General features: G+C 37.2%; 1 protein-coding gene across 9 annotated transcripts in view; it reads right to left on the bottom strand.

Annotated features, from left to right (window-relative positions):
* Positions 1-26,096, bottom strand: part of BCAS3 (BCAS3, microtubule associated cell migration factor) — a 781,854-nt gene that overhangs the window by 575,095 nt on the left and 180,663 nt on the right. For all 9 annotated transcript variants that reach the window (XM_027870394.1, XM_027870395.1, XM_027870393.1 and 6 more), the window contains exons 10-11: positions 15,128-15,204; positions 11,241-11,324 (exon numbers count right to left, since the gene is read on the bottom strand). In XM_027870394.1, the coding sequence (XP_027726195.1) occupies positions 11,241-11,324; positions 15,128-15,204 (161 nt within the window). The remainder of the gene's footprint in view (positions 1-11,240; positions 11,325-15,127; positions 15,205-26,096) is intronic.

The raw sequence follows: 26,096 nt of genomic DNA, 5'->3' as shown, positions 1-26,096 counted from the left end.
CATTCCTTTATCAAAGGAATGCCTCTTGGTTTTAAAGTCTTTAGTTGTATAACCTCCCCATTTGCCCCTGAGCTTCTTGTTTCATGCTCTCATGCCAACGAATGGGAATATAATTAAACAAGTGAAGCACACAAGAGGCAAAGTCATGCACCAATGCAAAGCACCAAATGCTAAGAGAGGTTAATACGCATGACAGACAGGCCTCCTTTGGAGTAGAAAGAGGCTGAGTGCGCATCTCACAAGCCCACAGTTTGTTCTACTTGAGGGGCATTTGTAGTTTCAAAGAAAAGAAATACTGTAGTTGATTAAAAGTATTGCTCTATCAATAAGTGGCCTTCTTTTCACAGGCTGTTGTGATTAAAAAGCTATGAGGTCACAAGGGACCAGTCCCTTGCTCTCAGCTCACCATCGGTGAATGGTCTCCAAGGATCCACCAAGCAGAACAAGAAGCCTGATACACTCCGCCTCAACTCATCAACTTTGAGAAGACAATATAAAAACACTATTTGGGAAGTGCAGAATAGGGAAAGGGTGGCAGTTATGAGAGAAACTCACTTGTCCTTAGTCATGGATTTGGACCTGGAAGAAGCCTTTAAGATTATCTAGTACAAACTCCTTTTTTTATGGAGATAGAAACTGAGGTAGAGAGATGGGAAGTGACTTGCCTAAAGGCAGCCACATGCTGAATTGGCCAAGCCTGGATCCAAAGCTGGCTCCTCAAATGCTAGGCCTAGGGCTCTTCTCTCTATACTACACTAGCTCTCCTATTTCATGCTGCCTTCTTCCATAAGGAGTTTTCTTGCTTACTTCTATAGAAAGTTAGTGGTTGTGTTTCAGAATCAAGCAAAGTATATTTCCAATACTATGTGGGCATTCAGAGACCTCTGGGCACAACTTTTAAGAAATACACAATCTAAAAATATGTAACAGTTTGCACATGTTATGCTGGGAAGTCTCAGTCCCCCAGATAGCAAACTAATGGCATTTACTTCTCCTTGACTTGTAAAGCTAATGATGAGTACACTTTCAAAGCACATTGGAAAACATGGGAAGGCCTAGCAGTTAGAAAAAAAAACATCTCTTCCAAATCTGTACAAGAGATGACAATAAGATAAAAACAGGGTAAGCTGGTTTTCACAAGCATTTACAGAAAAAAAAAACCTAGTTTGGTCATGATAAATTAAATTAAACTGAGGTCTGCTCACAAACTGAGGAACTTAAATATAAATACTAAAGACACTTCTCCAACATCTGTCTTTGACAAGACTGTGAAAGCCCAGAACAAACTCTGTGAGAAATAAGGACAGTAAGAAAGTCAAAGAAGGCACTTCAATTCATTATGACATCAGTGGAAACACTCTCATGGTCCTTAAGCCCTCCTGTCACAAGCATACTTGCTAAAACTTTCCTGGTCATCCTTAACCTTTCCCATGCTATCAGTTATCCTTCTATCCATTAGTGTTAATAGCCTTCATCTCACATAAGCTGTTAGTTGTCATTAAGAAGTTATCAGGTAACAAGAGAAAACAGATACATTTTTGCCAAATCAAGGGTTAAAGACACTAAAGGAAGAATATTAATAACTATGACAGTTATGAAGTGAGCAGAAAACCTAGATCAAAGTTTTATGGGAAAGACTAACCAGGTCAAAGAAAAAGTAAAAATGTATCTTATTCGCAGTAGGGAAATTAAGAGGCCAAACTCTGTTGTTTCTTTTAATATAAGCCAACTAATAACAAAAATTCAAAAAATTATCTAAAAAGTATAAAGGAAAATAATTTCATGTACAATTTAGAAAATGAAGGCAGAAAAAAGCTACCTCCTAAACTGACAATTTCCCAAATCAGTGTACACTTCTTAAGCAAGAACTTTTTCCCAAAGAGTTCCAAATATAGTTCCATATATTTATTCCCCACCCCACCCTGGCCCCAAACTCCTGCCTCTTTTAAAACTTCTCTAGTTGTGGCAAAAGCATCAATATCCTTTCAGTCTCTCAGGTTCATAATCTCAGTATGATCTTTGCTCCCTTCTATCAGTCACTGCACATATATAATTAGTAACCAAAATCTTGTCATGTCTTACTTGTATATACCTCTTTCATCCCACCTCTTTTCTCTACTGATAACTTTAGTACAAGATCGTATCACCCCTCACCTGAGTTATTGTAAAGACCTCCTAACTGATCTCCTTCAGACTCTCCCCTCCCAAGTTCATCCTTAACATAGCTGCCAAAGTAACTCTCCTTAGGCAAGGAACATTGCCCTACTCAGTTAACTCCAGTGACTCCCTATTGACTCTCTGTTCAGCTTCTAAAAATTTTCACATGTGGCCACATTTCCATTTTCATTATACCTTACTCACCTTCCTAATATTCTATACACTAACCAAACAGCAGGCACTCAAGCCTGGTTTGGATTTCAGCAAAGCTAATGCACCTTTCCACATGCAAACATTTGTTCCCCACACTGGTTTGGGTCTCAGTAACACGAGTGCATCTTCCACCATATAATGAGTAGCCAAGATTGTAATGTATACCTCTGCAAACTCTCTCACAGGTGGTATCATTTCTTAAATCCCAATACAAGTATCTTAATTCAGATGTTCATCACTTCTGGCCTTGATTATGATATTAGCCTTTTAACTGTTCTTCAGGCACCAGTCTCTCCTCAACTCCTCTTACAAACCACTGCCCAAATCATCATAATGCACAACTATTACTGCTCTACTCAAAATAGTTAAGGGATTTCCCCATTGGCTACTAGGTAAAATATAAACTCCTGATACTGATATTCAAGGTTCTCTAACTATCCAATCTTATTTCATAATAGTGTAGTTTATATATATTTGAGCTAAACTGAAATATTTTCATCATCCCCCTCCCCCTCATTCTCAACCTGCCATTGCCTATACCCATGTTCAATGTATTCTCCAAAACTAGAATGAACTAGCCCTATTTCCATCTGGTAAAGTCCTTCCTTCATTTAAGACTCAAATCAAAAGGACCTTTCTTCATGAATTTCCAAATTCAAGTGAAAATAAGCTTTCACTCATCAAATTTCTTACACTTTTGTTAGATATCATGTTTATATTTATTCCATTCCCTGTTCTGCCACCATTATTCTCATCTTGCTTAAAAGTAACATCTGTATCACAGGTATCTTTGAAGCCCCAATGTCTAATATGTTATAGTGCAGATAAGAATCCCCTACTGGAAGTTATTGAATTTTTCAATAGGTACTTCAAAGGAGAGGCAGGGAAGAAGAAAAGAATGAAATTCCATCCATTCAAAATCTTGGAAACAAGAAAAAATGAAGATGTAAACAAGAGAGGAACAAAACCTATGCAAATAAATCACAATTAGTTTCAAGTTGATAAAGAAGAAAGGGAAAACATGATCAGGCTAAATGAACTCCCATGTATGCTGTCCCCTTTAGCATTTTCAGCCCAACTAGATATGGGCTTTATTCTGAAAAAGATAAAAAATGTAAAAATTATTTTTACATAATTGCAGTTTCAATTTGTTTCCAATTCAGATACAGATTTAGAACCAGAAGCAGCAAAGCTTATAATTTTTTAAATTCCCATAAAGATAAAAAGAAGGGGTCTCTGTCCATGATGGCGAGTGAACTGAGACAGGTGATCCAATTCCAATACCCAGATGCCAGCAAAAACCTAGATTACAGCAGACCTTATAAAGATCAAGAAATCCAATGAGCACTTACACTCTAGAAATGAAGAAAAAATAAGCAAGAAGCCCAAAAGCAATAGGAATGAGCCACCAACAAAACTATACCTGAGCCCAGGAAAGCAAGTCAATATCATTGCAGAGCACCAGAGGCATGTGTTGCCTTTAATGTCTCAAATGCAAAAGCAAAAAGAAGAGAGAGCTCCCTTATGAAAGCTCCAGGTGGGTCAGAAATGCACAGCATAGACCACAGGTGGGGAACCTACGGCCTTGAGGCCACATGCGGCCCTAGCCAGAGGTTCCGCATTCCTGACATAGCCCATAAATGTGACATTCAGCCATGACCAGCACAGAATGCCTGTATTCAGAGCAGTGATCAGATGAGGATATCCCAGGGCTGTCAAGATCCTTACAACTTCAAAGATTAGAGAGAAGAATGGAAGGAGGAAAAATCTAACCCCAAGAGGTAGAGGTACACACAAAAACCCAGATCAAGCAAAGACTAATCATCATACTCAAGTGTATCAAGAAGAAACGCATGCATTACAGCGCAGAGCTCAAGTTCTGGAAATAAAGCAAAAAACATGAGTAAGTGAAGAAAAACACCAATCATTATTAAAAATTACTACAGATCCTGAGATCCCTCAGAAGAAGGAACAATTTTTTCCTTAATAACTGTGAGGTTAGACTCAAAGGGGGAAAAAAAGGATTTTATACAAGGACTTCATGTGTATCAAGAGAAAAGGAAGAAAATGATTAAAAAATTTAAATAAAAGCTTGAGATGAAAGAATTGAAGAACAAATAGCTTAAAAGAGAAAATGATAAAACTTGTCCAAAGAAGAGACTTCATGAAAACTAGCATAGAAGAAAATGAAATGAGTCATTGCATGAGACAGTAAGAATTATAAGAACACAACTAAAAGATCTAAAAACAGAAGAAAATGTAAGATACCTGATATAAACAGCTAATGTGTTAAGGAGAGATTATTTAAGGATCATGTGACCCAAGGTCACATAAGTATTAAGGACCAGACTCCAGCATTTGAACACAAGTCCTCTGATTTCAGATGCAGAGCTCTTTTCATTTAGACCTCCAACCTCTAAAAGGAACTTTATTGTTAAGATAAATGGCAAAAATCTAAGCTATACAATATAGTGCTATGTGAAAAATATACAAAACAGTAAGAAGTACCACATGTTGCCCAACATTCTGGTTTATTACCAAGAAAACAACGCAAGATGATTATGTGTACTTGGGTTTAAAGGGAACAATTGAATTAATAAAACAAAAATTTTTCCTGGCTCTTTAAATGTATGAGATTCAATATGTTCAAAGAAAAGTTCCAATTTATGTCAATAAGTATAAGAATGTTCATCATTAAGTGGAAGGTGCCACTCTTCCCAATGGAGATTATATATAGATCAGGCTAGAGGTAAGTATAGCATGAGATGAGAGGGACAAGGGAAGATGGTCAGATGAGAAGACTTGCTTCACTACTCCTCTTCCTTCTGAAGGATGGAGATTAGGAAGGAAAGGGGCACAGCAGAAGAAAGAAGTCCCATTCCCAACCAATCTTCCTCTTCCTCTTCCCTCAATGGGCAAGTGCAGCAGAAGATGGAAGGTCTGGGGGCAGAGGGTAAGTTGCTCCTCTTTACACCTGAGGTTCTCCACATTCCAGAGCTGGGAGATTAGGTTGGTGGCAAGAGGAATAAGTTGCCTTTTGCTGACATAGATGGCAATCATTGCTTTGGCACAATGGGAAGTCCTTTAGGACAAATGGACAATGCCCAGCCTAGCCCCTTTTCACCTTCCCTCAGGGAACTCATTGCACCAACAAAAGAAGGAAGGCACAAAACACAGAAAGAGAGAGAGACAGAGAGGAATTCTTGGTCCCTCTGTTACAGAAGGCAAAAAAAAAAGTTTCTCCTCTCAAGCTGCCCACAAGCAACATACAAACAAGTATTTATAAACAACATATGTACAGAATAAATCGGAGATAATCAACACGGGGAAGATACAAGAATCAATGGGGATAGAAAAAGTCCTCCTGTAGAAGACAAGGTTCTAGTTAGGACTTGAAGGAAGCAAGGGAAGCCAGCAGAAGGCAACTGAGGAGGAAGAGCATTCCAAACACGGGAACAGACAATGAAAATATCTAGAGTCAGGAAATTGAGTGTTTTATCCAAGAAACTACAAGGAGGTCTCTGTCACTGAATCACAAAGTCTGGTGCGGGGGTGGGAACAGGGAGATTTAATGTATAAGAATACTACAAAGGTGAACAGCAGAGACAAGGTCATGAAGGGCTTTAAAAGCCAGGGAATTTTATAATTGATTCTGGAAGGGATAAGGAGCTACTGAAACTTACTAAATGGGACAATGAGGTAGGGGGTAGGGAGACCAACATGGTCAGACCTGTACTTTAGGAAGATCACTTTGACAGCTGAGCGAAGGAAAGACTAGAGTGGGGAGAGACTTGAGGCAGGGAGACAAACTAGTAAGTTCTTGAAATAGTCCAGGTGTGACACGATGACATCATCATGTGTGATATGTCATAGGAAACATGGGGTGAATGACAGAGCTATACAAAGAAAAAATTGATAGGCCTTAACAATATATTGAAAATGGTAGATGGGAGAGAGTGAAGAGTTGAGGATGACAGCTAGGTTATGAGCCTGTGTGAATAGAAGGATGGTAATACCCTCAAGAGCAATAGGGAATTTAAGAAGAGGGGAAGGTTTGGGGGGGAGAGAGATATTGATATTGGTTGAAAGATAATATCAGTTTTGAACATGGTGAGTTTAAGATGTCTACAGGACATACAGTTTGAGATGTTCAAAAGTGGAAATATGAGACTGGAGGTCAGCAGAAAGTGTAAAGTTGGATAAGGAAATTTGAAAATCATCAGCATGGGGATGATAACTAAATCCATGGGAGGCAATGAGATTAACAATTGACATAGTTAGGAGGGAGAAGATGCTGTCCTCCCTGGACAGAGTTCTGCCTGACATCAAGGGTTAGCAGATGCGATCTGGATGAAGATCCAGCAAAAGAAACTGAAAAGGAGCAGTAAGATAGGCAGAAAGAAAATCAGTAGAGAAACCAGCAGTGTCATGAAAACCTGAAGGGAAGAGAGTATCAAGGGGAAGACAGTGACCAACTGGCATAGTCAAAGGCTACAGAAATGACTACTGAGAAAAGACCTGCAGATTTGGCATTTAAGCAATGATTTTATTTGTTTGTTTGTTTGCTTGTTTGTTTTTGGCTAGGCAATGGGGTTAAGTGACTTGCCCAGGGTCACACAGCTAGTAAGTGTTATGTGTCTGAGGCCGGATTTGAACTCAGGTCCTCCTGAATCCAGGGTCAGTGCTCTATCCACTGTGCCACCTAGGTGCCCCAAGAGATGACTTTAAAGAGAGCAGTTTGAATGATAAGTTCAGAAGTCAGATGGCAAAGAGTTAAGAAGACAGAAGGAAGTGGGAATCACCTACTGTAGGTAGCCTTCTCAAGGAGCATAACAACAAAATGGAGGAGAGATGCTAAAGTAAAATCAATAGGATTTGGCAAATGATTTGATGGAGAAAAGGTTTAAGAGGAGAGAAGGAAGAAAATGAAGAACCAATGTCTCTTGACTCCATGTTCAGTCTTTTTCCAATTATTCCATACTTCTCACATAGTTTCAGAATGAAGAAAGGCCTGATAAAAGGCAGTGGCAATGGGACTGAAAAAAAAGAGATAGTCTTTAGAAACATTAGAAAGAAAGAATTGATGAGACAAGGTGAATAATCCCAAGTATGAGATAAAGGTAAAAAAAAAAATCAAGTTCTGAGTTCCCGAACTTAGGTTAGTAGGAGGGTTTGTAAGGACTTTAGCAGAAAGAGTTACTCTTTGTTTCCTACTTAAGAGCAATGCACAATGTATAAGATGACATTTCTCTGGTGTAGAAAGATGAATTTAAGATTAATATAGATGAATTTAAGATTAATATAGATCCTTGAACTCTCATATAATCAAGCATAAATTAACCCATTGGAACATGAAACTAAGCATTTCCTTATATATCTATGCTTTCACATATAGCACTAAACATTAACAGAGGGAGTACAGACCATGGCCCGGAAAAAAATATCAGGGGTGGGGCAGCTAGGTTGAGAAGTGGATAGAGTACTGGCCTTGGATTCAGGAGGGCATGAGTTCAAATCTGACCTCAGATAAATAACACTTAGTAGCTATGTATACAAATCTCTTAGTGATTTTCTAAGTTGGTACAAAGTACTTCTTGCTTTGAATATGAGAAAGTAATTTTAAATGTTATAAAGCTCTCCTGATGCAAATAACTCAAATTGCCGTCAATTCTTGAAGATAAATCACAGAATTCATTCATAGAAAACTGTCAGGAAAAGTAAAAGAAAGCAACAATTTCATTCCATTCACCCTACTTTTACAGGGAGGAAGAAGAAGCAAACAAAACAAACCAACTCCCCCACTAGGGTAAAAAACATAACAAAGCAAATAAAAAACCCTTGGCTAATCTATTTAACATATGAAAATGGTCATTGTCCAAAATCATCTCATAAGAACTGAGCTTATTATTACATGTATTTAGTTATACGTGAACCCTTCATTATTTCATTCAGGAGGATTCAGGAGGATATGAGTTCAAATCTGGCCTCAGATAGATAACACTTACTAGCTATGTGACTCTGGGCGAGTCACTTAACCCCACTGACTAGCCAAAATAAAAAATAAAAAGTAAAAAATAAATTTGCCCTTAACAGACAGCCCCTACACTCTACTAGCTGTAACAGCGAAGGCACCATTAAAATTTGTATAAAAGAAATTCCATCAAATAAAACCTACTTGGAGCCAAGTGAAAAGAGTTACAAAAGAATACCTATCCTTCTGATGATACAGTAGAGAGATCTGCACTCTCTTTTAATTAGAAAACAAAACGAAGCTGTAAAATGAAAGCATAACTAACACAGCAGTTGACCTCCTGCATCTGATGAAAAGACAAGAACTATAAAGCAGTCTACTTCTGAAAGGAAAAACAAAAATAAATATTGATCAATATGTAGAGCACAGAATTTTTCAAAAACCATAGACTTTCAGGAAATTTAACAAAGAGGATGAATCTCAAATTGCTCCATTATGGTAAGACCTTACTAAGGCACTGTGTCCGAAAGTTTATTTAAGTACAAGCAAGATATATGGTATATAATGAAGGTCAGAGATCAGAAAATACTTGAAATGTGTTTTCCCTAATGAGAAGTTATTTTGATTTGGTTGCCACCCAGCGACAAAGTATTTGTACCTTGTACCATCTTAAAAGCCAGTAAAAGTAAAACTTAACATCATGGAACTGAACTGTACTTCAGATACCTAATACACCTCAAAGGAAAGCTTTCAATAAGCTGCCACAGATTAGACAGCTAGGGGGAAACATCCACTTAAGAGAATCACATCACTTCAACTTTCTAATACTTCCTGTACAGTTTGATAGCTGTCTATCCAAATCACAGTCCCTATAATGTTAGGGAAAGAAGCTTTATTACTAAAGGGAAAGTTTTATGTCCCCCAGTATAGAGACAGTGGTGATATATCAATAGCATAAGGGCAAATTAATCTTAGGGAAGCAACTGGCTAGGTCCACCTAGTTAAAATGAAATCCTTTTCTCCTATAGGGGATTTTCCAAGGAGTTCACACTGGACTGAATAATGAGTCAAGAAAGAACTCCACAAGTCTGAGTGCCAACTGGCCAAACACGAGACCTTTAAAGTTGTTTAAAATGTATGAGCTAAGGTTATATTGCTCCCAGCCTCCACCATGCTAGTGCTGCTGTACAGAGCAGGTCAGGGTTAGGGGGGTTAACTGTGATCCAACTGCCAGAGAGTCTGGTCTAAGGATAATCAAAATGGACCTAAAATGTTCATGTGTGGCTCGGAGTAACGTCTCAGGTCCCACAGAGCATCTTCCTTCCTGTTGCCTCACAGTTTGCAAAGTTACACACAAACACACACACACGCTTCAGCTTGCTCTTTTCAGAAACATATTGTGTCTTTCTTCACTCAAGCATGTCCACAGAAAACAGATTTACAGGAGCTGGTCAACTATTCAATCTTACTCTCCATTTGTTTAAAAAAAAAAAAGTCTAGATATTTCTGTCAAGAAAGAGAAGAAAAACTATCTCCCATGCTACAGGTGACAGCATTCAGACTCATACCATAAAGGGTTTTCCTGAAAAGCACATGCAAGGCATCTGGAAAAAGAAAAAAGTGTAATGCTTGCGATGAAGATGGTCTAGTATAAAGAGCACAGGGTCTGGAGTCAGAGGATATGTATCTTGTGAAATTCACAACCTCACTGGGCCCAATTTCCTCACCATAAAACTGCAAAGAGAGATGGGCACAACCAGATGATCTCTAAGTTTCCTTCTAAACCTGTGATCCTATGAGTGTAATGTGTCATCAGAATCAGCAAGTGAATTTATTCACTATGCTGAATTTGGTCAATAAGAATAAGCTGCCTTATTTTCACATGGTGGCCAGGAGAGGGCTGAGAGAGGGGAGGTTTGGAAGGATTCATCTTTAATAAAGGCTTGAAAGTCTTGATTGTAGAGTGCTAAGCATGGACTTCAATGACTTAAAAATGGGAAGTGTTTTTCTCAATCACCCATAGGACAAACTCAAAAATGCCTCAGTTATGTATTTCTGTTCAGTCTTAAAATTGTTTTCATTTCAAGTTGGAATTTGCTTTACGTGACACTGCGTGACTTTTGATTTCTTTTCTGTGGGTTGTTTAAATTGCTGTTTTCTTTTGTATATTTGTGCTTTCCATTACATGCTGTCATGCAGATTCACATTTTAGTCCCTATTATTAGAAGGGCTTGATTGCATACTTCACAACTCAAAAGGATGGCAGCCATAAGAAAATACTGAAATGAGCATGAATTTGGCCAGCCGATATACAAATTCACTTTCTTTTTCTTTCCTTTGCTTTCCCCTACCCCATCCCCCCAGTAGAAAGAACCCATTTGATAAATACTAGGGTAAAAAGGCTATTTGATATGAAAGAACCTTTGGATATTCTAGTGGCTTGGTTAAAGTTTTCCCAAAGGATGTTCTTTCTTTCACATCAAGAAAACTCAGAAATTTTCAAAGATGTAAAGGGATGCTGTCATGTAGCTAGTACATGGAAACCATGGACAAAAGAAATGAAAAAGTATCACTGCTTTGGAAATATAAGGCTTCCTTCAAAAGTTGTATCAATTGAAATAAACAGAAGACCTTGAAAAGAACTATAAAATAAGATGATAAACTGAAATAATGCAATTGGTACTGGAGAAAACAAAGTGCATAGAACATAGAGGGATCAAATATCACATCATTTAATCAGCAATTCTTATGAGGGGCCAAACAATTCTGCCTGACTTTTTCAGTTCTTCTTTCATATGAGAAAGAGAAGAAAAAAGGGCAGCCTCAACAGAGTCCAGGAGAGAAACTTGAGCATCTCTCCAATATGATCACCTCTCCCAGGGGTGGTAAAGATACTCACTTTGGCAGCACTAATGACTGTGGCAGTGTAAGACTGAATGTTGTCTCCACAGGCTCCACCACGGGACTGATGGCACCGGATCAGCTAGAAGAATACAGCCAGCAAGTTACCACTATTAAAATCTACAACTCCACAACCTATTAACATGGGGCCTACTTACCATACATATGTGCTTGTGTGTGTGCAGGTGTGGGGGACAGTTTTTCAAACAAAAAGTTAAAAAAAGCCCTGCTGAGACACTTTAGCTTTTTAAAAATCACCTCCTGGGTGCCACCCAGACAGCTGCATTCTCAACTCTGGTTTTCAATTACAAGATGAGTACTCCCTAAGAATTCATAAACTTTGAAATGGTAGGATTTGGGGTCTGGCAGCTTCACCACAAATAAATTTAAATAAATATAATCAAAGGCTTTAGCCATGTCTTTGTAACATTAAATATTTTACATTCTAGGAATTAGGATAAAGCTAGTTTTCTTTTCTTTTTAACTACCCCAAGTTCGTTTTTTAAAAATGGTAAAGAATTTGCCATATGTCCATTTCCAACTGTGCTTTGGTGCTGAATGAGAATTGGAAAGGGACAGAGATAAAGATTGATACCTGCAACTCAGTTTACTCTGCTTATTCATGCCCTATGTATACAAATCTCTTAGTGATTTTCTGAGTACAAAGTACTTCTTGCTTTGACTATAAGAAAGTAGTTTAAAATGTCATAAAGCTCTCTTGATTCAAAAACTCAAATTGCTGACAATTCCTGAAGATAAATCACAGAATTCATTCATATAAAATTGTCAGGAAAAGTAAAAGAAAGCAATAATTTCATTCCATTCATCCTACTTTTACAGGGAAGAAGAAAAAGCAAACAAAACAAACCAACTCCCCCACTAGGGTAAAAAACATAACAAAGCAAATAAAAAACCCTTGGATAATCTATTTACCATATGAAAATGGTCATTGCCCAAAATCACCTCATTAGAACTGAGCTTATTATTACATATATTTGGTTATACATGAACCCTTCATTATTTCATCCCGAAAAGAAAATTGATCCAGGAAACACAATAGAAAGACCAAAGGACTTCGAATCAGACGACCTGGGTTTGCATCCTAGGAGGACCAGAAGACTTGCGAGAAGCCAAGCAAGTGGCTTCACTTCTCAGTTTCTTATTCTATAAAAGATGGGGGTGGGTGACAGGAGCTCTAAGTTTTCTTCCAGTTCTAAACCTATGATCCTGAGAGCCAATGAAATCATTAAATAACAGCAAACCTATAGCATAAGTGTCAGTCCTAATCATGGACACCAAGCAAAAAACATGGTCGAAGTGACAATTACTACAAACAAGAATTTTTTTAAAGCAATGCCAGTTTTTGAATAAAATACAGAATTTGGCATAAATATCCTTTTATCATTGAACAGAATTTAACATGTTGTACCCATCCTTAACAAGGGGCCTATTCTAAAATTTTTCAATAGAAACAACTGCTTACTAGAACCACAGGGTGACTGGTAAGAAATTACCACATAGAAGGTTAACCTGAAAGTCTGGTTTCATTACAATAGACCAGAGAGCAAGAAGTTGAAAAGAAATCACTGGGCTGGTAGGGTGAGAAATATGAGCAATTGTATCTCTTTGCTGCCTCCTGCTGACTATCCAGGGAGAAACATGGCTTTGAAAATAGCATCTTTTTCCCCTCAGCTTCTGGAACTTAGAAAACAAAAAATAAAAAAAAATGCTTGGAGTTAAAAAAAAAAAAAAAAAAGACAAAGTTCTTTTTCTCTCAAGCTAACCAAAGTTGAAGTTACCTACCATGATTTTATAAAAAGCACATCTAGGGTGTCATGATAGGCCATCAAACTGAAGCAAGACAATCTCCCTGTTACTCAGAAAGTCAATCAAGATCAAGGAGTTGCTTTGGAAATTGTTGAAATTCTCAGATTACCTTCACTGGTATTAGTTTAGAGATAACTACCACTGCAGAAAAGAAATACAAGATAGGTATGCTGCACAGATTTTCAGCCTTTTTAAGGTTTGGATCAGTTTGGCTGATTTCTTTTCCTATTTCAATTCTCTTTTTTGTCTCTAAAAATATTATCTGATACGTGGGAAAGCTCTCGGGGAGGGATCTAGATGGGGGGAGGAGTTTTGGTAATTTTAAAATATATCAATAAAAGTTTATTTGCAAATGTAAATTAAAATAAAGATAATTACACCAGCACTGAATTTGGTTTAATCTGGAAACTCCCAGTCAAAATGGCATTCAAAAGTAATTGCTCAGAAACAACTATAGGAAGGAATACGATTAGCTATTGTGGGCCCATAGAATTCCAGGGCCATCCATCTTAGCAGGAAGAAAACAGCGTCTTCTGGAAAGCACAACCAGTATCAGAGCAGCAATTTCTTCCTTAGTTGATCATGCTGCAGCGTCAGCAATGTACCTAAACTTAGGGCCTGTAGTCTGCCCCAGGATGAGCTCTCACAAAAGAACCCAAGGTGCAGAGTGAGTAATGATCTTGTCTACAAGTTTGTCCACAAGTCTTTCTCTATGCACACAAAATTTAATTATTTGTACAATACTTCAAAATGTATATGCAAAATCTGGCACATATAAGGATCTATTTATAATCACCAAAAGACACTGTATAGCCTTCTATTTGTATGTCTCTAGCCCTCAACAGAAATGTATTACAGATATGAACATCAGAGGACATCATTATGTCACTACACAGCATTGTAAACCATTGGTCAACAAAGTCAGAAAAGAATAATTCAGAAAGGAGTATCTTTAGGAAAACTAAATTGGAAAATGGCCAAGAAGAATAACCTAACTAGGGCACTGGGTCAAATGCCAAAAGCCCATGTGCCACAAATGAAAATTTGAATATATAATTGAAGATATCTAAAAAAAAAAAAAAATTATCATAGACACGGGCTTTTTTAAAAAATGATGCATTTTCAGAGGCTAAGGATTTACTAGCTCTGTGGGTTCACCAAATAATTATTTTCCTTACCACATCCTTATTTTGTCAAAAGCTCTTTACTTCTGCTTGTGCCTAACTTATAGTAACCATTCTAATTTAGCAAAAATGAAATTGGATTACTGGTCATCTTTGAGATATAGAACAACTGGCTGTAAGCTAAATTTATTAGTATTCAAGTTCCTTGATGCCATAGAAAATAATGATTTTTCAGAGAAGAATTTTCTACTACTGTTTAGGGAAAGATAACAAGCAGGGAAGAAAAACAATAAACACACAGTTTCTGTAAGAAAGAAACTTTGTCCAGCAGCCAAACTCCTTGATGGGGCGTAAAGAGACTCCACTCCCAGAAACAGCATCCAAGGACTAGCCAGACCCCTAGGTAGTTTAATTGGAGAACCATGACTTTAGTTATCTAAATAATTAAGACCTGACCCTTGTTTGAATGTGGCTTTGACAAGAGATTAAAGTACTGACTTTGGAGAAAGATTCAAGTACTGATAGAAACAATTGCCTCAGTTTCCCCAATTTACTGATAGAGACAATAGGAGTGAACTGCCACCCTCAAATCAAATCAAAAATTAATGCTAAAAGTATATTTAAATGTTGATAACTTTGTTATGATTTTGAAGGACTGATTGAAGAGCACTCTAGATGGCTTTTTATTACCAAAGCGTTAGCATTCCTTGACCTAGTCCCAATTCCAATTCTCTGTTAAGACACATAAAATTAAAATTCTTTATCTAATTCAAAACCCTACAAGATTACAAGCAGCACAGAATAGCGAGAAAGGGCTGGAATGATTAACACTCAAAACTGAAAAAGCCATAGTTGTGTACTGCTTTGACTGGTATGGAAAATATTACTTGGCTCTTGCAAGTAAGGTAATCTTCTTAACTTGTAACCGTCTTACCTTGTTTTCTGCATATGCAAGCCAGCGGCTTCCAAGAGCAATGGGATTCATGTTTGGCCCTGGACAAGGATAGCAGCCTGAAAAATTTCAAATGGCAACATTAAGAAATCTCTTCATTGCTATTTAGTAGGAATTTTATGTATTAGTGCCAAGAAAAGAGACCCCAAAAAACCTAAACAAAAAAATTTTTAAATGACAAACAATCAACAAATGCTTACATTTTTTAAGTGGAAGATAAAATTCCACTGACCTAAGCCACCATTTTAAGAGTTAAGTGAGTGTGAATGTTCATTTTTCCGTCTGCTGGATCTTTCTTCCTGATTCTGACTCTGGATTTTGAGAAGAGGAACATTTGGCAGCTTTTTTGCGTTATCACATAAAATTTAGGTGGAAGTGTAAATTACTTTTTAGCAGAAATTGGGCAACCTATATATCTTCTTGTCCATGCCTGCCATAGAGAGATGCAACAGCTCCTGGAAAATACTGGGAAGCATATGGATCTTCAGGCCTCAAATATGCAGAATAGGAAGAGAATCAGGGAAAAACGAGGACAGAATGAAATCAGGAATTTTAGTGGAAAGAAGATCATGCAATACTAATTCTATAATCCCTAACTTTCTCATTTCTCCCATAACAGAAGTTATTCTGTAGGGGAAAAGAAGAAAATGAGAAGAGGGTGCTGAAACTATTGTAGAATGACTATGGGACAGATGCAAAGAGGAAACTGAGGCAGAAACACAGAAAGAACATTCACAAAGTAGTCCTTGGCAGAAGGATGGTGGAGAATCATTTATCTAAGCCTGTGTATTTACACTTAGCATTCAGTTTCATCTCTTGTCTTTCCTGTCCTGACTACTAATAGCAACACTAAGTCTAGGTCTTTTCATTTGTTTCCCTCCAATCAGCAAGAATTAATTTAATATTCTTGGCAGCACAGAACTAAGAGATCTGGAAAAACTTACATACCCTTACGCAGTTCCAGCAACAACGAAGCAACATTAGATCAGTCAACAACTGAGCGAGGATTTACAATCAGAGAAACAAAAAACACCCAGCTTTACCACTAACTTCCCTTGCTGGTCTAGAAAATGCTCTTCTTTCTCTGTACCTTGATGTCCTCATCTATAAAGTGACTGAAGTAGTATGGAGAAACATATAAGTCAATGTAAAATATTCACAAAGAATAAAAACAAACAGTCCCTGTAAATGATGACTTATTGATTGTGTAGGAAGTTTCTCATGAGCACAGGGTGGTCCCTTAAGCAACTGCCTCCAATGCACACAAATGACAATAAAGCTGAATATTTGTGCCTCCATTTGGAGACTGAATTTTTTTTTACTGGTTTTTTTTTTAATACTACTACACAATCAAGACAAACTAATTATTGATAAGGACTCATTTCTAATGACAACTGAAAGCAAAGATACATAAATGAAGGAAAGAGGGAAGAGAGGGAAGGAAAGAGATAAAGACAAAAAAGAAAGAAAGCCAAGGAAGAGCATGGAAATGCTTTAATAAGCATTGCAGATAATATATACCCTACTGAGCAGGATTTTCCAATCTCTTATTGATCCTGAGGGGAAGTGCCTAATCAATGTCTGTCTTCCTTACTAGTTGACTACAGAGCAAATAAGTCAATCATTAAGCAAACTTTCAACCCATCATTAGTAGAAGACTAGCCAAGAGGGATTCTCTAAGAGGTCACAGCAATGGGGTTATCATTTTTTTTCCTCCAAAAAAGCAAGTATCTGTATCCTTGGTAACAAAAACTGGAGTTATGATTCAGAGGAATAAAAAGCAAGTATTAACAATTCTGTGTCAATGATATAAAGTGAAGAGATACTGATGTTCAAGAAACACTGGTTGCAGTGCTGCTAGAATTTGGGGATAAAAATCTAATGAGTCTGCAGAATGCAGTCTAAAGGTCTGATTATGAAAGGCACAGGAAACCGAAATCTATCACAAGATAACAGAAATGTCAGGCTGGAGGGGCAGAAACTAGCTTTAAAGGTTTTATTTTCTATCATAAGCCTATGTGTTTTTGAACAAGCAAACCCTGAAGATACATGCGAGTCAAATGATAGTTTTCTTTCTAATCAAGAATGGCCTTTCATGAAATGAAAATACCTTGTAACAGTAAATACAATCACTCGTTCTAGAACATAGGGAATATACCAATATCTAGACTATACACATTTAAATTTTCCCTTATAACAGAACGACAGTTACTGGAAGGAATAAATGTTTGTGGTGGGAGCATAGGGACATCAAATTCAGCCCAAAATTAAGAGAGATGTCAAAAATACTGTCCCCCTGCCTGAGCTCTGCAAGACATAAGGGTAGCAGGAGGCTATTAAGAAGGAGAAACATACAGTCCTCTTTTAGTTTGTAAATATAAACAGGTTCTTCTATTTCAAAGAGTTAAACTATCTTCCTCTCCCAAGAAATCTGAATCAGTTTAACTTTATTAGGTGATGTTATTTAGGCATTTTTTTTTACCTTGCTAATGAATAACTGACTTTAGCCATTTACAAAGCAGGGCCAAAGAAATATCTGCAGGGGCCAGAAGTGAATTATTCATCTGAAACACACTATGCTCACTTCCCATCAGCCTAGCAGATTATAACTGTGTTGGCAAACAAAAAGAATTGTGGAAGTTCCTCTTCCTGTAGGCTTAAAAAAAAATGAGAAAATAGTTTAGGTGAAGGAATTTAACTTCCTCAGTTGTACAAGAGAGATGAGAGGTAATGGGGCAGAGTGAATAGACGATTGGCCTAGGAACCAGGAAAACCTGTGTTCAAATCCTGCAGGTGCCATACTAGCAAGTAAGTCATGCCAAATTTCAGCAACTCAGGCAACTCTCTTAAACAGGTACAGATGAATAGCTGATCTCCACTAGTGGAGGCAATTTCCACAGTGAGGGATCCCTTGCAGCTAGCTAATACTTACCTTCTCTTTCCTCCTCAAGTCATCTACTCACTTCCCCTCCTCCCATCTCTTTCTCAACTGAAGATACTGTCTCTTAATTAAATGGGAAAACTGAGGTCATTCAACATGAGTTCCTTCTTCCCCCTTTCTCTTCCTTAAAACACCCATTAACATCATCCCTCATTCTGATCTCCTTTCCACTGAGGTGGCCTCTCTTCCTGAGAAGGCCAGCCCCTATAAATGTACACTTGAATCCATCCCCTCCTATCTTCTCCAGCGAATTAAATTACATCCTCAATAATTTTCTCTCATCCTCTCCCTCTCTAATCTGCAGCTTTTCAAACATGCCCAAATTTCCTTCAACTTTCAAAAACCTTTACAATAGCCTACATTCCCCTAAAGCTACAGTGTTTTATCTCTTCTCCCTTCCTTAGGCAAAGTCCATGAAAAAGCTGTCTACACTACTACCTCAAATTCATTTCTTCTCACTCACCCCAAGACCCTTTGTGATCTGACAACTGTCCTCACTCAACTCAAATTGCTCTCTCCAGAGTCACTAATTACCTCTTAACTACCATATGTGATGGTAACAGAAGTATGAAGAGACTTATATGACATGATGAAAGGGGTACGTAAGCAGAGCCAAGAAAACGATGTCCACAATGAATAGCACACTGGAAATGGAAAGATCACCACAAAAATTAAATATTTGTTGAAAATTACAAAGAACAAGCTTGGTTCCAAAGAACAGATATAAGAAGACACCTTTGGGCAGTTCATTATAGAGGTAGGGGGTCTACAAGGAGTAAACCTGCATATATTCTCATGGTTTTTTCCCCATATATTGACTCATTTTTATAATTTTTCTCTTCTTTTTCTTTAAAAAAAATTACTTGTTATGTAAAATTGGTCTCTGGAAGAGGGATAAAGGGAGAAATTGAAGCAATGCAAAAAAAAAAAACAATAAATTTTTTTAAAAATAAAAATAATCAATTTCATAAAACTCTTTATTTCATACTTTCCTAACCCTAAATAAACTTTTCTATGTTGACTTGTTATCAGATTACAGATGTTAAATACCTGTACAGCACTGTAATCAAATACCAGCTGTAGAGGCTGCTGAGATGCAAAAGGTTATTTGTTCCAGAAGGACCACAGAATGCTAATATTTTAATAAGTCTATCTGAATTTACAATTTTAATTTTCCTTCAATAATTAGTTTTCTATAGAATCACCTTAGAGACCCTCTAACCAAAGGGGGGGGGAACCTGTGGCTTCAAGGACACATGTGGTCTTCTAGGTCCTCGGTTCAGGTTTTTGACTGAGTCCAAGTTTTACAGAACAAATACTTTTACTAAGGAGATTTGTTCCTTAATGTTTGGATTCAGTCAAAGGGCCGCACTTGAGGACCTAGAGGGCCACATGTGGCCTTGAGGCCACAGGTTCCCCACCCCTACTCTAACCCAATCCCCTAACTATAGAAAGGGGGAAACAGAGAACTACAGAAGTCACACGATTCGATCAAGGTCAAACAGGTAGTAAGTGGCAGAGATGGGATTAAAACCCAAATTCTTTGACTCAAAAGCCAACATATTTTCCTATGTACCATGCTAAATTTCTTATCACCTGCTATTCTTATAGTAATGCACCTAAGAATGGCTCTACAATCCTCCTACCAAGTCAAGTGTTTAAGCTTTGTATAGTAATTTTGCTCATTGAATTTGCTTTACTCACTTCAAAGTCTGAGGAAGTGTTACAGATCCGTAAGGTTGCCAGACAGATGCCCAGATAAAATTAGTGTTAATGTTTATAGTAATAAACGTGATACTCATATAAAAACAATCATAAAGTATCTAACTGGGGAGAACTAAAGTCTTTTATTATATGCTATCCATTGTGCATACTATGGATAACTTATATTTTAATTTTTAATTAATAGTGAAGTAATTTAAATTATTTATAAATGTACACAATATTTTTGGCATGCCTCACTCAAGCAAGCAACAAACATTTTCTTACTTCAATGAACACCTCTTCTCTTTGCTCCTCAAGCCTCCCACACCATTCCCTCCCCAAAACTTCTTGGCTGAGCATAAACAGTCCAGCAGGAAATTATATTTGATGCCAATTAGACGCTGGTGAAATTCATTAGTTAGAGAAGTGATATGGTCAGATCTGCACTTTAGGAAAAGGAAACTAAACTCATACTTTACCAAAAAATAAAAGAGACTACTGGAAACCAAATTTCTCTTCTCACCATGTCAACACCTAAAAATCCCTTGACACTATCCTCCATTCCTTTCTTCATTAGTGAAGTCTCCAATGAAGTGATAAACTTTCTACTTGCCACACCCCTCTACATGCAACCTTAATTCTAGCACCAAGGAAGAGGAAGAGAAGAGGAATGAAGGAAGGAAAAAGAGGATAATTAAAGAATAAAGAAAAAAGGAAGGAAAGGGAAAAAGAGAAGGGAAGAAAGAAAGAAAAAAGAAAGGGAGGGAGGAAAGGAAAATGGAAAAAAGTGAGGGAGAGAGAGAAGGAATGGAAAGAGAGAATTTTGGGGAAAATCTAGCAGATGAAACAATAGGGGATAGATCATATGTGGAGGCAGAGGAGTTGGACTTCAAGAAAACATAAAAGGGATCTAATTTAATCCAACAATCTCATTTTTAAAATGAGGAAACTGAAGCCTAGACAAGCGAAACTCACAGATCTAATTAGTAGGTTAGTCAAGACAAGAATTCCAGTCTCTTGACATCTAGAACCCAGTGCTCTTTTGATGTACAAAATTCTTTCATTTGGGTTAGAAAAATTAGGATTGATATAGATATGTGTCTGTTTAAAAAAGAAAACTATATCTAGTATGAAAAATGTGAGAGGCAACATGACAATACAAAGAGAGTTTGCCTCAAAGTTAGGAAGATCTGGGTTGAAATCCCACTTTGGATATACATTGGCTATGTGACCCTGGGCAAGTCATTTAACATCTCAATTCTCTAGGCAAAAAAGGTGTAGCAGGTGTTTCCACACCCTAGGGTTCACTTAACCAGCGAAATCATAAGATCAATCCCTGTCCCATTCTATTCTAGTATAAAATATAGTACTTTTTAATGGTCAGGATGAGCTTTATAAATAATTTGTGAGGAGATGGCATTTATTATAAACATGGTTTTCAGGGGATTCTATCATTACATTAGAAGGAAGCACCCACATTTAAGTAGTTAATATATCTCCTACTTTCAACATAGTCTGATAAAGAATGACCTTAACTTTCTTAAATGTCAAAAAATGCTTAATAAATTCTGTTCTACTGCAAAAAGTCCCTGAAAAGCCAAGTGCAATTTACCATTTTCCATTTCCACTTTTGGGGCTGCTTAACTGGAAAAACAGTGCACCTCAGGGCTGTACAATGTTGGAATGAAAAGCAAATTGTTTTCTTGCTCTCCAAAAAACCCCACTTAGCACTGGAGTCAGCAGAAGAGCAGCCACTCAGCAAAAGAAAGGGCTGACAATGTGACCTGTGCTCACTTCATTATCCAATCCTTACAAGCGTGACCCTGCAAAAGTTTAACTTTTACCTCAACTAAACTTTGAAAACAACTAAAGAAAAAATAGATCTTATGCAGTCTTGGGCATAATTCTAATGTGTTTATAATGAACACTAGCAGAGTGAGAAGGTAGGGCTAGCTCTTTGAAGGACCAAAGTTTCCAAGTTTAAATGGAGCTATAGAGAGGTCATCCAAGAGAAGAGCATGAGTGAAAGTCCTTCCAAAAGCATAGGCAATCATGCAAGTACTTAACAAGCCACTAGAACACATTCCAATTTCAGATGGAGTCCTTTTGGAAAGTTGGCCCTTATCAAGAGGTGAAATACAGAACATGAGCACATCTGACAAAAACTGATTTAAATGCCTCTTGGTAGCACTTGGTCTCATTGTTTCCTCTAGGGGCACTCACACCTAGTCTACTCAACTGTGCCAGATCACTGTCCAAAAAAGGGATGCCAGCAAGAATTTGCATTTTATATCCACAGTAAATGTTGAACATGGTACCTTAATTAGTTATTTACAAAGGCAATTTTTTGCTAAGCATGCTCTACAAACAATGGCTCATAGAGGCATAAATATAGATATAGAAAGGATCTCAAAAGCCAAATTAGAATATCTTTAATTTACAGATGAGGAAATTTGAGGCCAAGGAAAATCAATTGACTTGCCCAAGGTAATTCTGGTAATAAAAATCAGAGTCAGGATTTGAATTCAGGTCTGATAACGCCAGAATCAGTGTCTCCCCCCCCCCAACGCCAGAATCAGTGTCTCCCCCCCCCATATACTGTTTCCCAAGTAGGTTCTTGGGAAACTATTTCAAAAAGGATATCTCATTAAACCACATTACTCTATTTGTGTCATACAAAGAATATCATATAAAAGTTTATTTAAGGGTAAATTTTCCTTCTGAGTAGGCTGTGCATGCTCTTTGTTTCTCAAAGAACAGAGTCTATTCATTCTCTAAATTTTCAAATTTTATTTCTCAAAAGGAATTTAAGTATTGTATTTTGTTAAGACTCAGAAAATGCATTTTAAGAATTAAGGGTAATCAAAATCAGAAAATTCAATCAATATAATTATTTCAAAAGAAAATCTGATTGTGGACAGATTTTGATTCTCATGTACATTTTTTGGCTTTGTGTTTGGTTTGAATTTTTTTAAACTTTAATAGATGTGATGGCCATTTGGTAAACCTTATACTTTGTTTTCTTTATATTAACTGAAATAAAAATGATCTTTCTATTACATTTTAAATATTATTCTATAAGACTAAAAATATGTGTGACAGGAGCTATAGAAGCTAAGATCTGCAAATAAGCAACTTCAAATTATTCAGCAATATCACCAACCAAGCTCATAAATTCTGAAAACAGGAAACAAAATATTAAGATGTGGCCACCTTCAAAATGGGCATCTCTAATTCTATAGAAAAGATTACCTTAAAAGTTTTAGTAGAGGGGGCAACTAGGTGGTGCAGTGGATAGAGCCCGGGCCCTGGAGTCAGGAGGACCTGAGTTCAAATCTGGCCTCAGACACATAACACTCACTAGCTGTGTGACTCTGGGCAAGTCACTTAACCTCAACTGCCTCACCAAAAAAAAAAAAAAAAAGTTTTAGTAGAGACAATAGCCCAGACCAAAAAACAAAACAAAACAAAACTTCTGAGGAAAAAAAAAGCAAACTGGTAAAACTTGTGAAGGGGGAGAAGCAGAGGAGAGAGGGCAAGAAACCTTGGCAGGAAAATGGTTCTATAGTTATGTCTGGTATTCTAAGAAAAGCTCATTGGAGACTGCAGATGAGGAATGTAGAAGTAAAAGGACAAGCTCAATTTTGATCTAACCTGTAGATCTAGAGAAGATGCATCTCAAAACTGGTCACCATAAAATATTATCTATCATAAACAAGTGTTTTATTCTCTTAGTCCTGTAGTAATATAGAAAAAGCTAGCCAAAACTTATTTCCCTGAATTGTACATTATGTAAAATATATCTATTATATTGTCATTATTTTAAACACTGTAGCCTGGTATGTCTTGATTGGCTTCCCTGAAATCCTTGGAAATATGAGCAAACCAAAATCCTTGTCACTTCAGGGTTAAGTACAGATTAAACTGTAATAGTAAATAATGAGGAAAATCCTAACATCAAATTTTAACAGACTTTGGTATTGTTGACAATAAAGTGACACTTCCTTGGCTTAGGAAAATGTGCATATCTTCCAGAGGGCTATCACTCCATTTTCAACTGTTCTTGGTCATTTTAATTATAACCTTGGACTAAGCATAGTACCTTTCACATAGAAGGCACTTATTAAATGCCTATTGACCTAGACTAAATCTAAAGAGAACTGATAAATTGACTTACATGCCTAAAAGCCGCCACATTCCTGTATAGGAGTATAGGAATCTCAATAAGATAACCTAGGTGTACTTCTGACAGGGTACAGACCAAAATCTTCTCATTAAGGCTGCAAAATTCTTCTACCTGCACTCAAAGAGCATAGGGATTCTTTCTTACCTTGAAAATGGAAAAACAAAACCCTCAATTATCCAAACTGAACCTTACAATTAAGATTTCCTTCTGATTTAGCATAAGACAGGAACAAAACTACCAACAATAAAAGGAAAGAGCTAAAATATTTGAGACCTTTAACTTAGAGGTAATTAATGTGAAGTGATTATTTATAGTATGAGTATATACATCTGTCTATGTACCAATGAACACACACAAGTATGTATGTATCTGTACATATATCTTCCTGGTACAAATCAAATGGAAAAATGGATCCTGTAAAAATGATGTGAATCAATGATGAATAATTTAAATCTAACTGCTATTTAACGGTTTCTTTTTAGTGTGCATCAAAATCAAAGTTTTAAAAAGGAAATGACATATAAGAAACATAAATTTTTTCAAGGTAAGTACGCAGGCTAACTCAGGAGGCTCCACAATCATGCACCTGCTCATTTGGGGCTCCATATCTACACCCATTGAAGAGGTTCTGAAAATTTGTGCTAATATTATCTATCTGCTTTTGCCTTTTGTTTACATCATCTGGCTTGGGTTTTCAGTTCCCAGTAAAAGAGCAACATTAGTAAGCTGCTCCTGTCCACTCTTTCTATGTCATCACCAACAAAAGAGTCTCCTTTCAGATCATGTTGTCTGTCTTCCTTTCCCAAGTCCCTATCAGATCTCTCTACTTTTTCCCTCCCTTACCTGGCACAAAATGCCAAGATAGCTACACTGATGAGCAGAACTGTCTCTACTTCTCTTACAATCCAAGTATTGTATTCACATACACACACACCTCAGGAGTTTAGAATTGTGTTGAACAGCAGCTTTTCAAACTATTTTGTACAGTCTGATAATCTAATGATTCTGATTAAGCTGTGTAATTAGATTGTTTATTGTCACTCTATAAGGGCTCCTCAAAGAAGCCTGGGTCTTGTCACAGCTTCACTGGTAGACCACCAATACCTGTTTGTAAAAGTATGAAATATGTGGCAAGATTCCTCTTGTGGTTAGACAATCAACATGCCAATGTCCTGCATGATACCAGGGTCAATTATCTGTCTGTCACTAGTGCTATTATGATACATACTACCATGGGTGTGTGCAACTTGCACCTACATAAGCATGCTTAGAAAAATTGGTTTATGAACCTGAGATTTTGGCCAAATACTGGGTTAAGCATACCCCCCCCCCACACACACACACAAGGGCAGAGATTGAGAGTGAGATTTGAGGAGAGGTAGAGGAACACAATACATTTTCCAAATTAAACAGGATCAGCGTTATTCTGTGGCCTTAAGAATGAGTGCTGCAGAGTTGTTGATTTTAATTCTACTGAAACCACAAAAGAATTCAGAGCAGTCAATCGATCTCTTTATAAAGGTTGTTGTTCACTGAGAATCATCAATTGTATCAACATAATGTCCCACAGGCAAGCCTGTTTTTTGACCAAAAGAGTTAAAATCTAAGAAGGCTTATGTTTAATGCTATGAAAAATGGACAAGACTGACTGGGGCACTATAAATGGTTTAATGCCATAAAAAATGGACAAGACTGGATTGGGGCACTATAAATGAGATTCACTGCCACTAAAAATCCAAGGGAAAATAGCTCCCTATTTCCATCCCTGAACTGAAGTTGCAACCGAAGACTATCCTTATCTATCTCCTCTATTCTCTATACTCTGTCCTCTGGAGATCCTATCTACTCCTATAGTTAGTGCTATACTGCTAGCAATTAAGGTACCTTTCAAAGGATAGAGCTCACTTCTCAAAAAGCACCTATCAGATTTCTACTTTTATCTGAACCATGGAAGCACAAATTCATTACAGGCAATAATACTAAATATACAAGAGAAACACTTAGGACAGCAAATCCCTGCTGTAATGGGTGCTTTGTCAGCAAGACATATGCACAATCACAGAAGAGAAAACACTGAGGTACACAAAAATTGCAATTAAACAACCTTAACACAACCTTAA

Source organism: Vombatus ursinus, unplaced genomic scaffold (genome assembly GCF_900497805.2).
Source record: "Vombatus ursinus unplaced genomic scaffold, bare-nosed wombat genome assembly UNPS02014797.1, whole genome shotgun sequence".
Lineage (NCBI taxonomy): Eukaryota > Metazoa > Chordata > Mammalia > Diprotodontia > Vombatidae > Vombatus > Vombatus ursinus.
The sequence above is the reverse complement of the archived record's forward strand: the minus strand, read 5'-3'. Positions and strand labels throughout refer to the sequence as shown.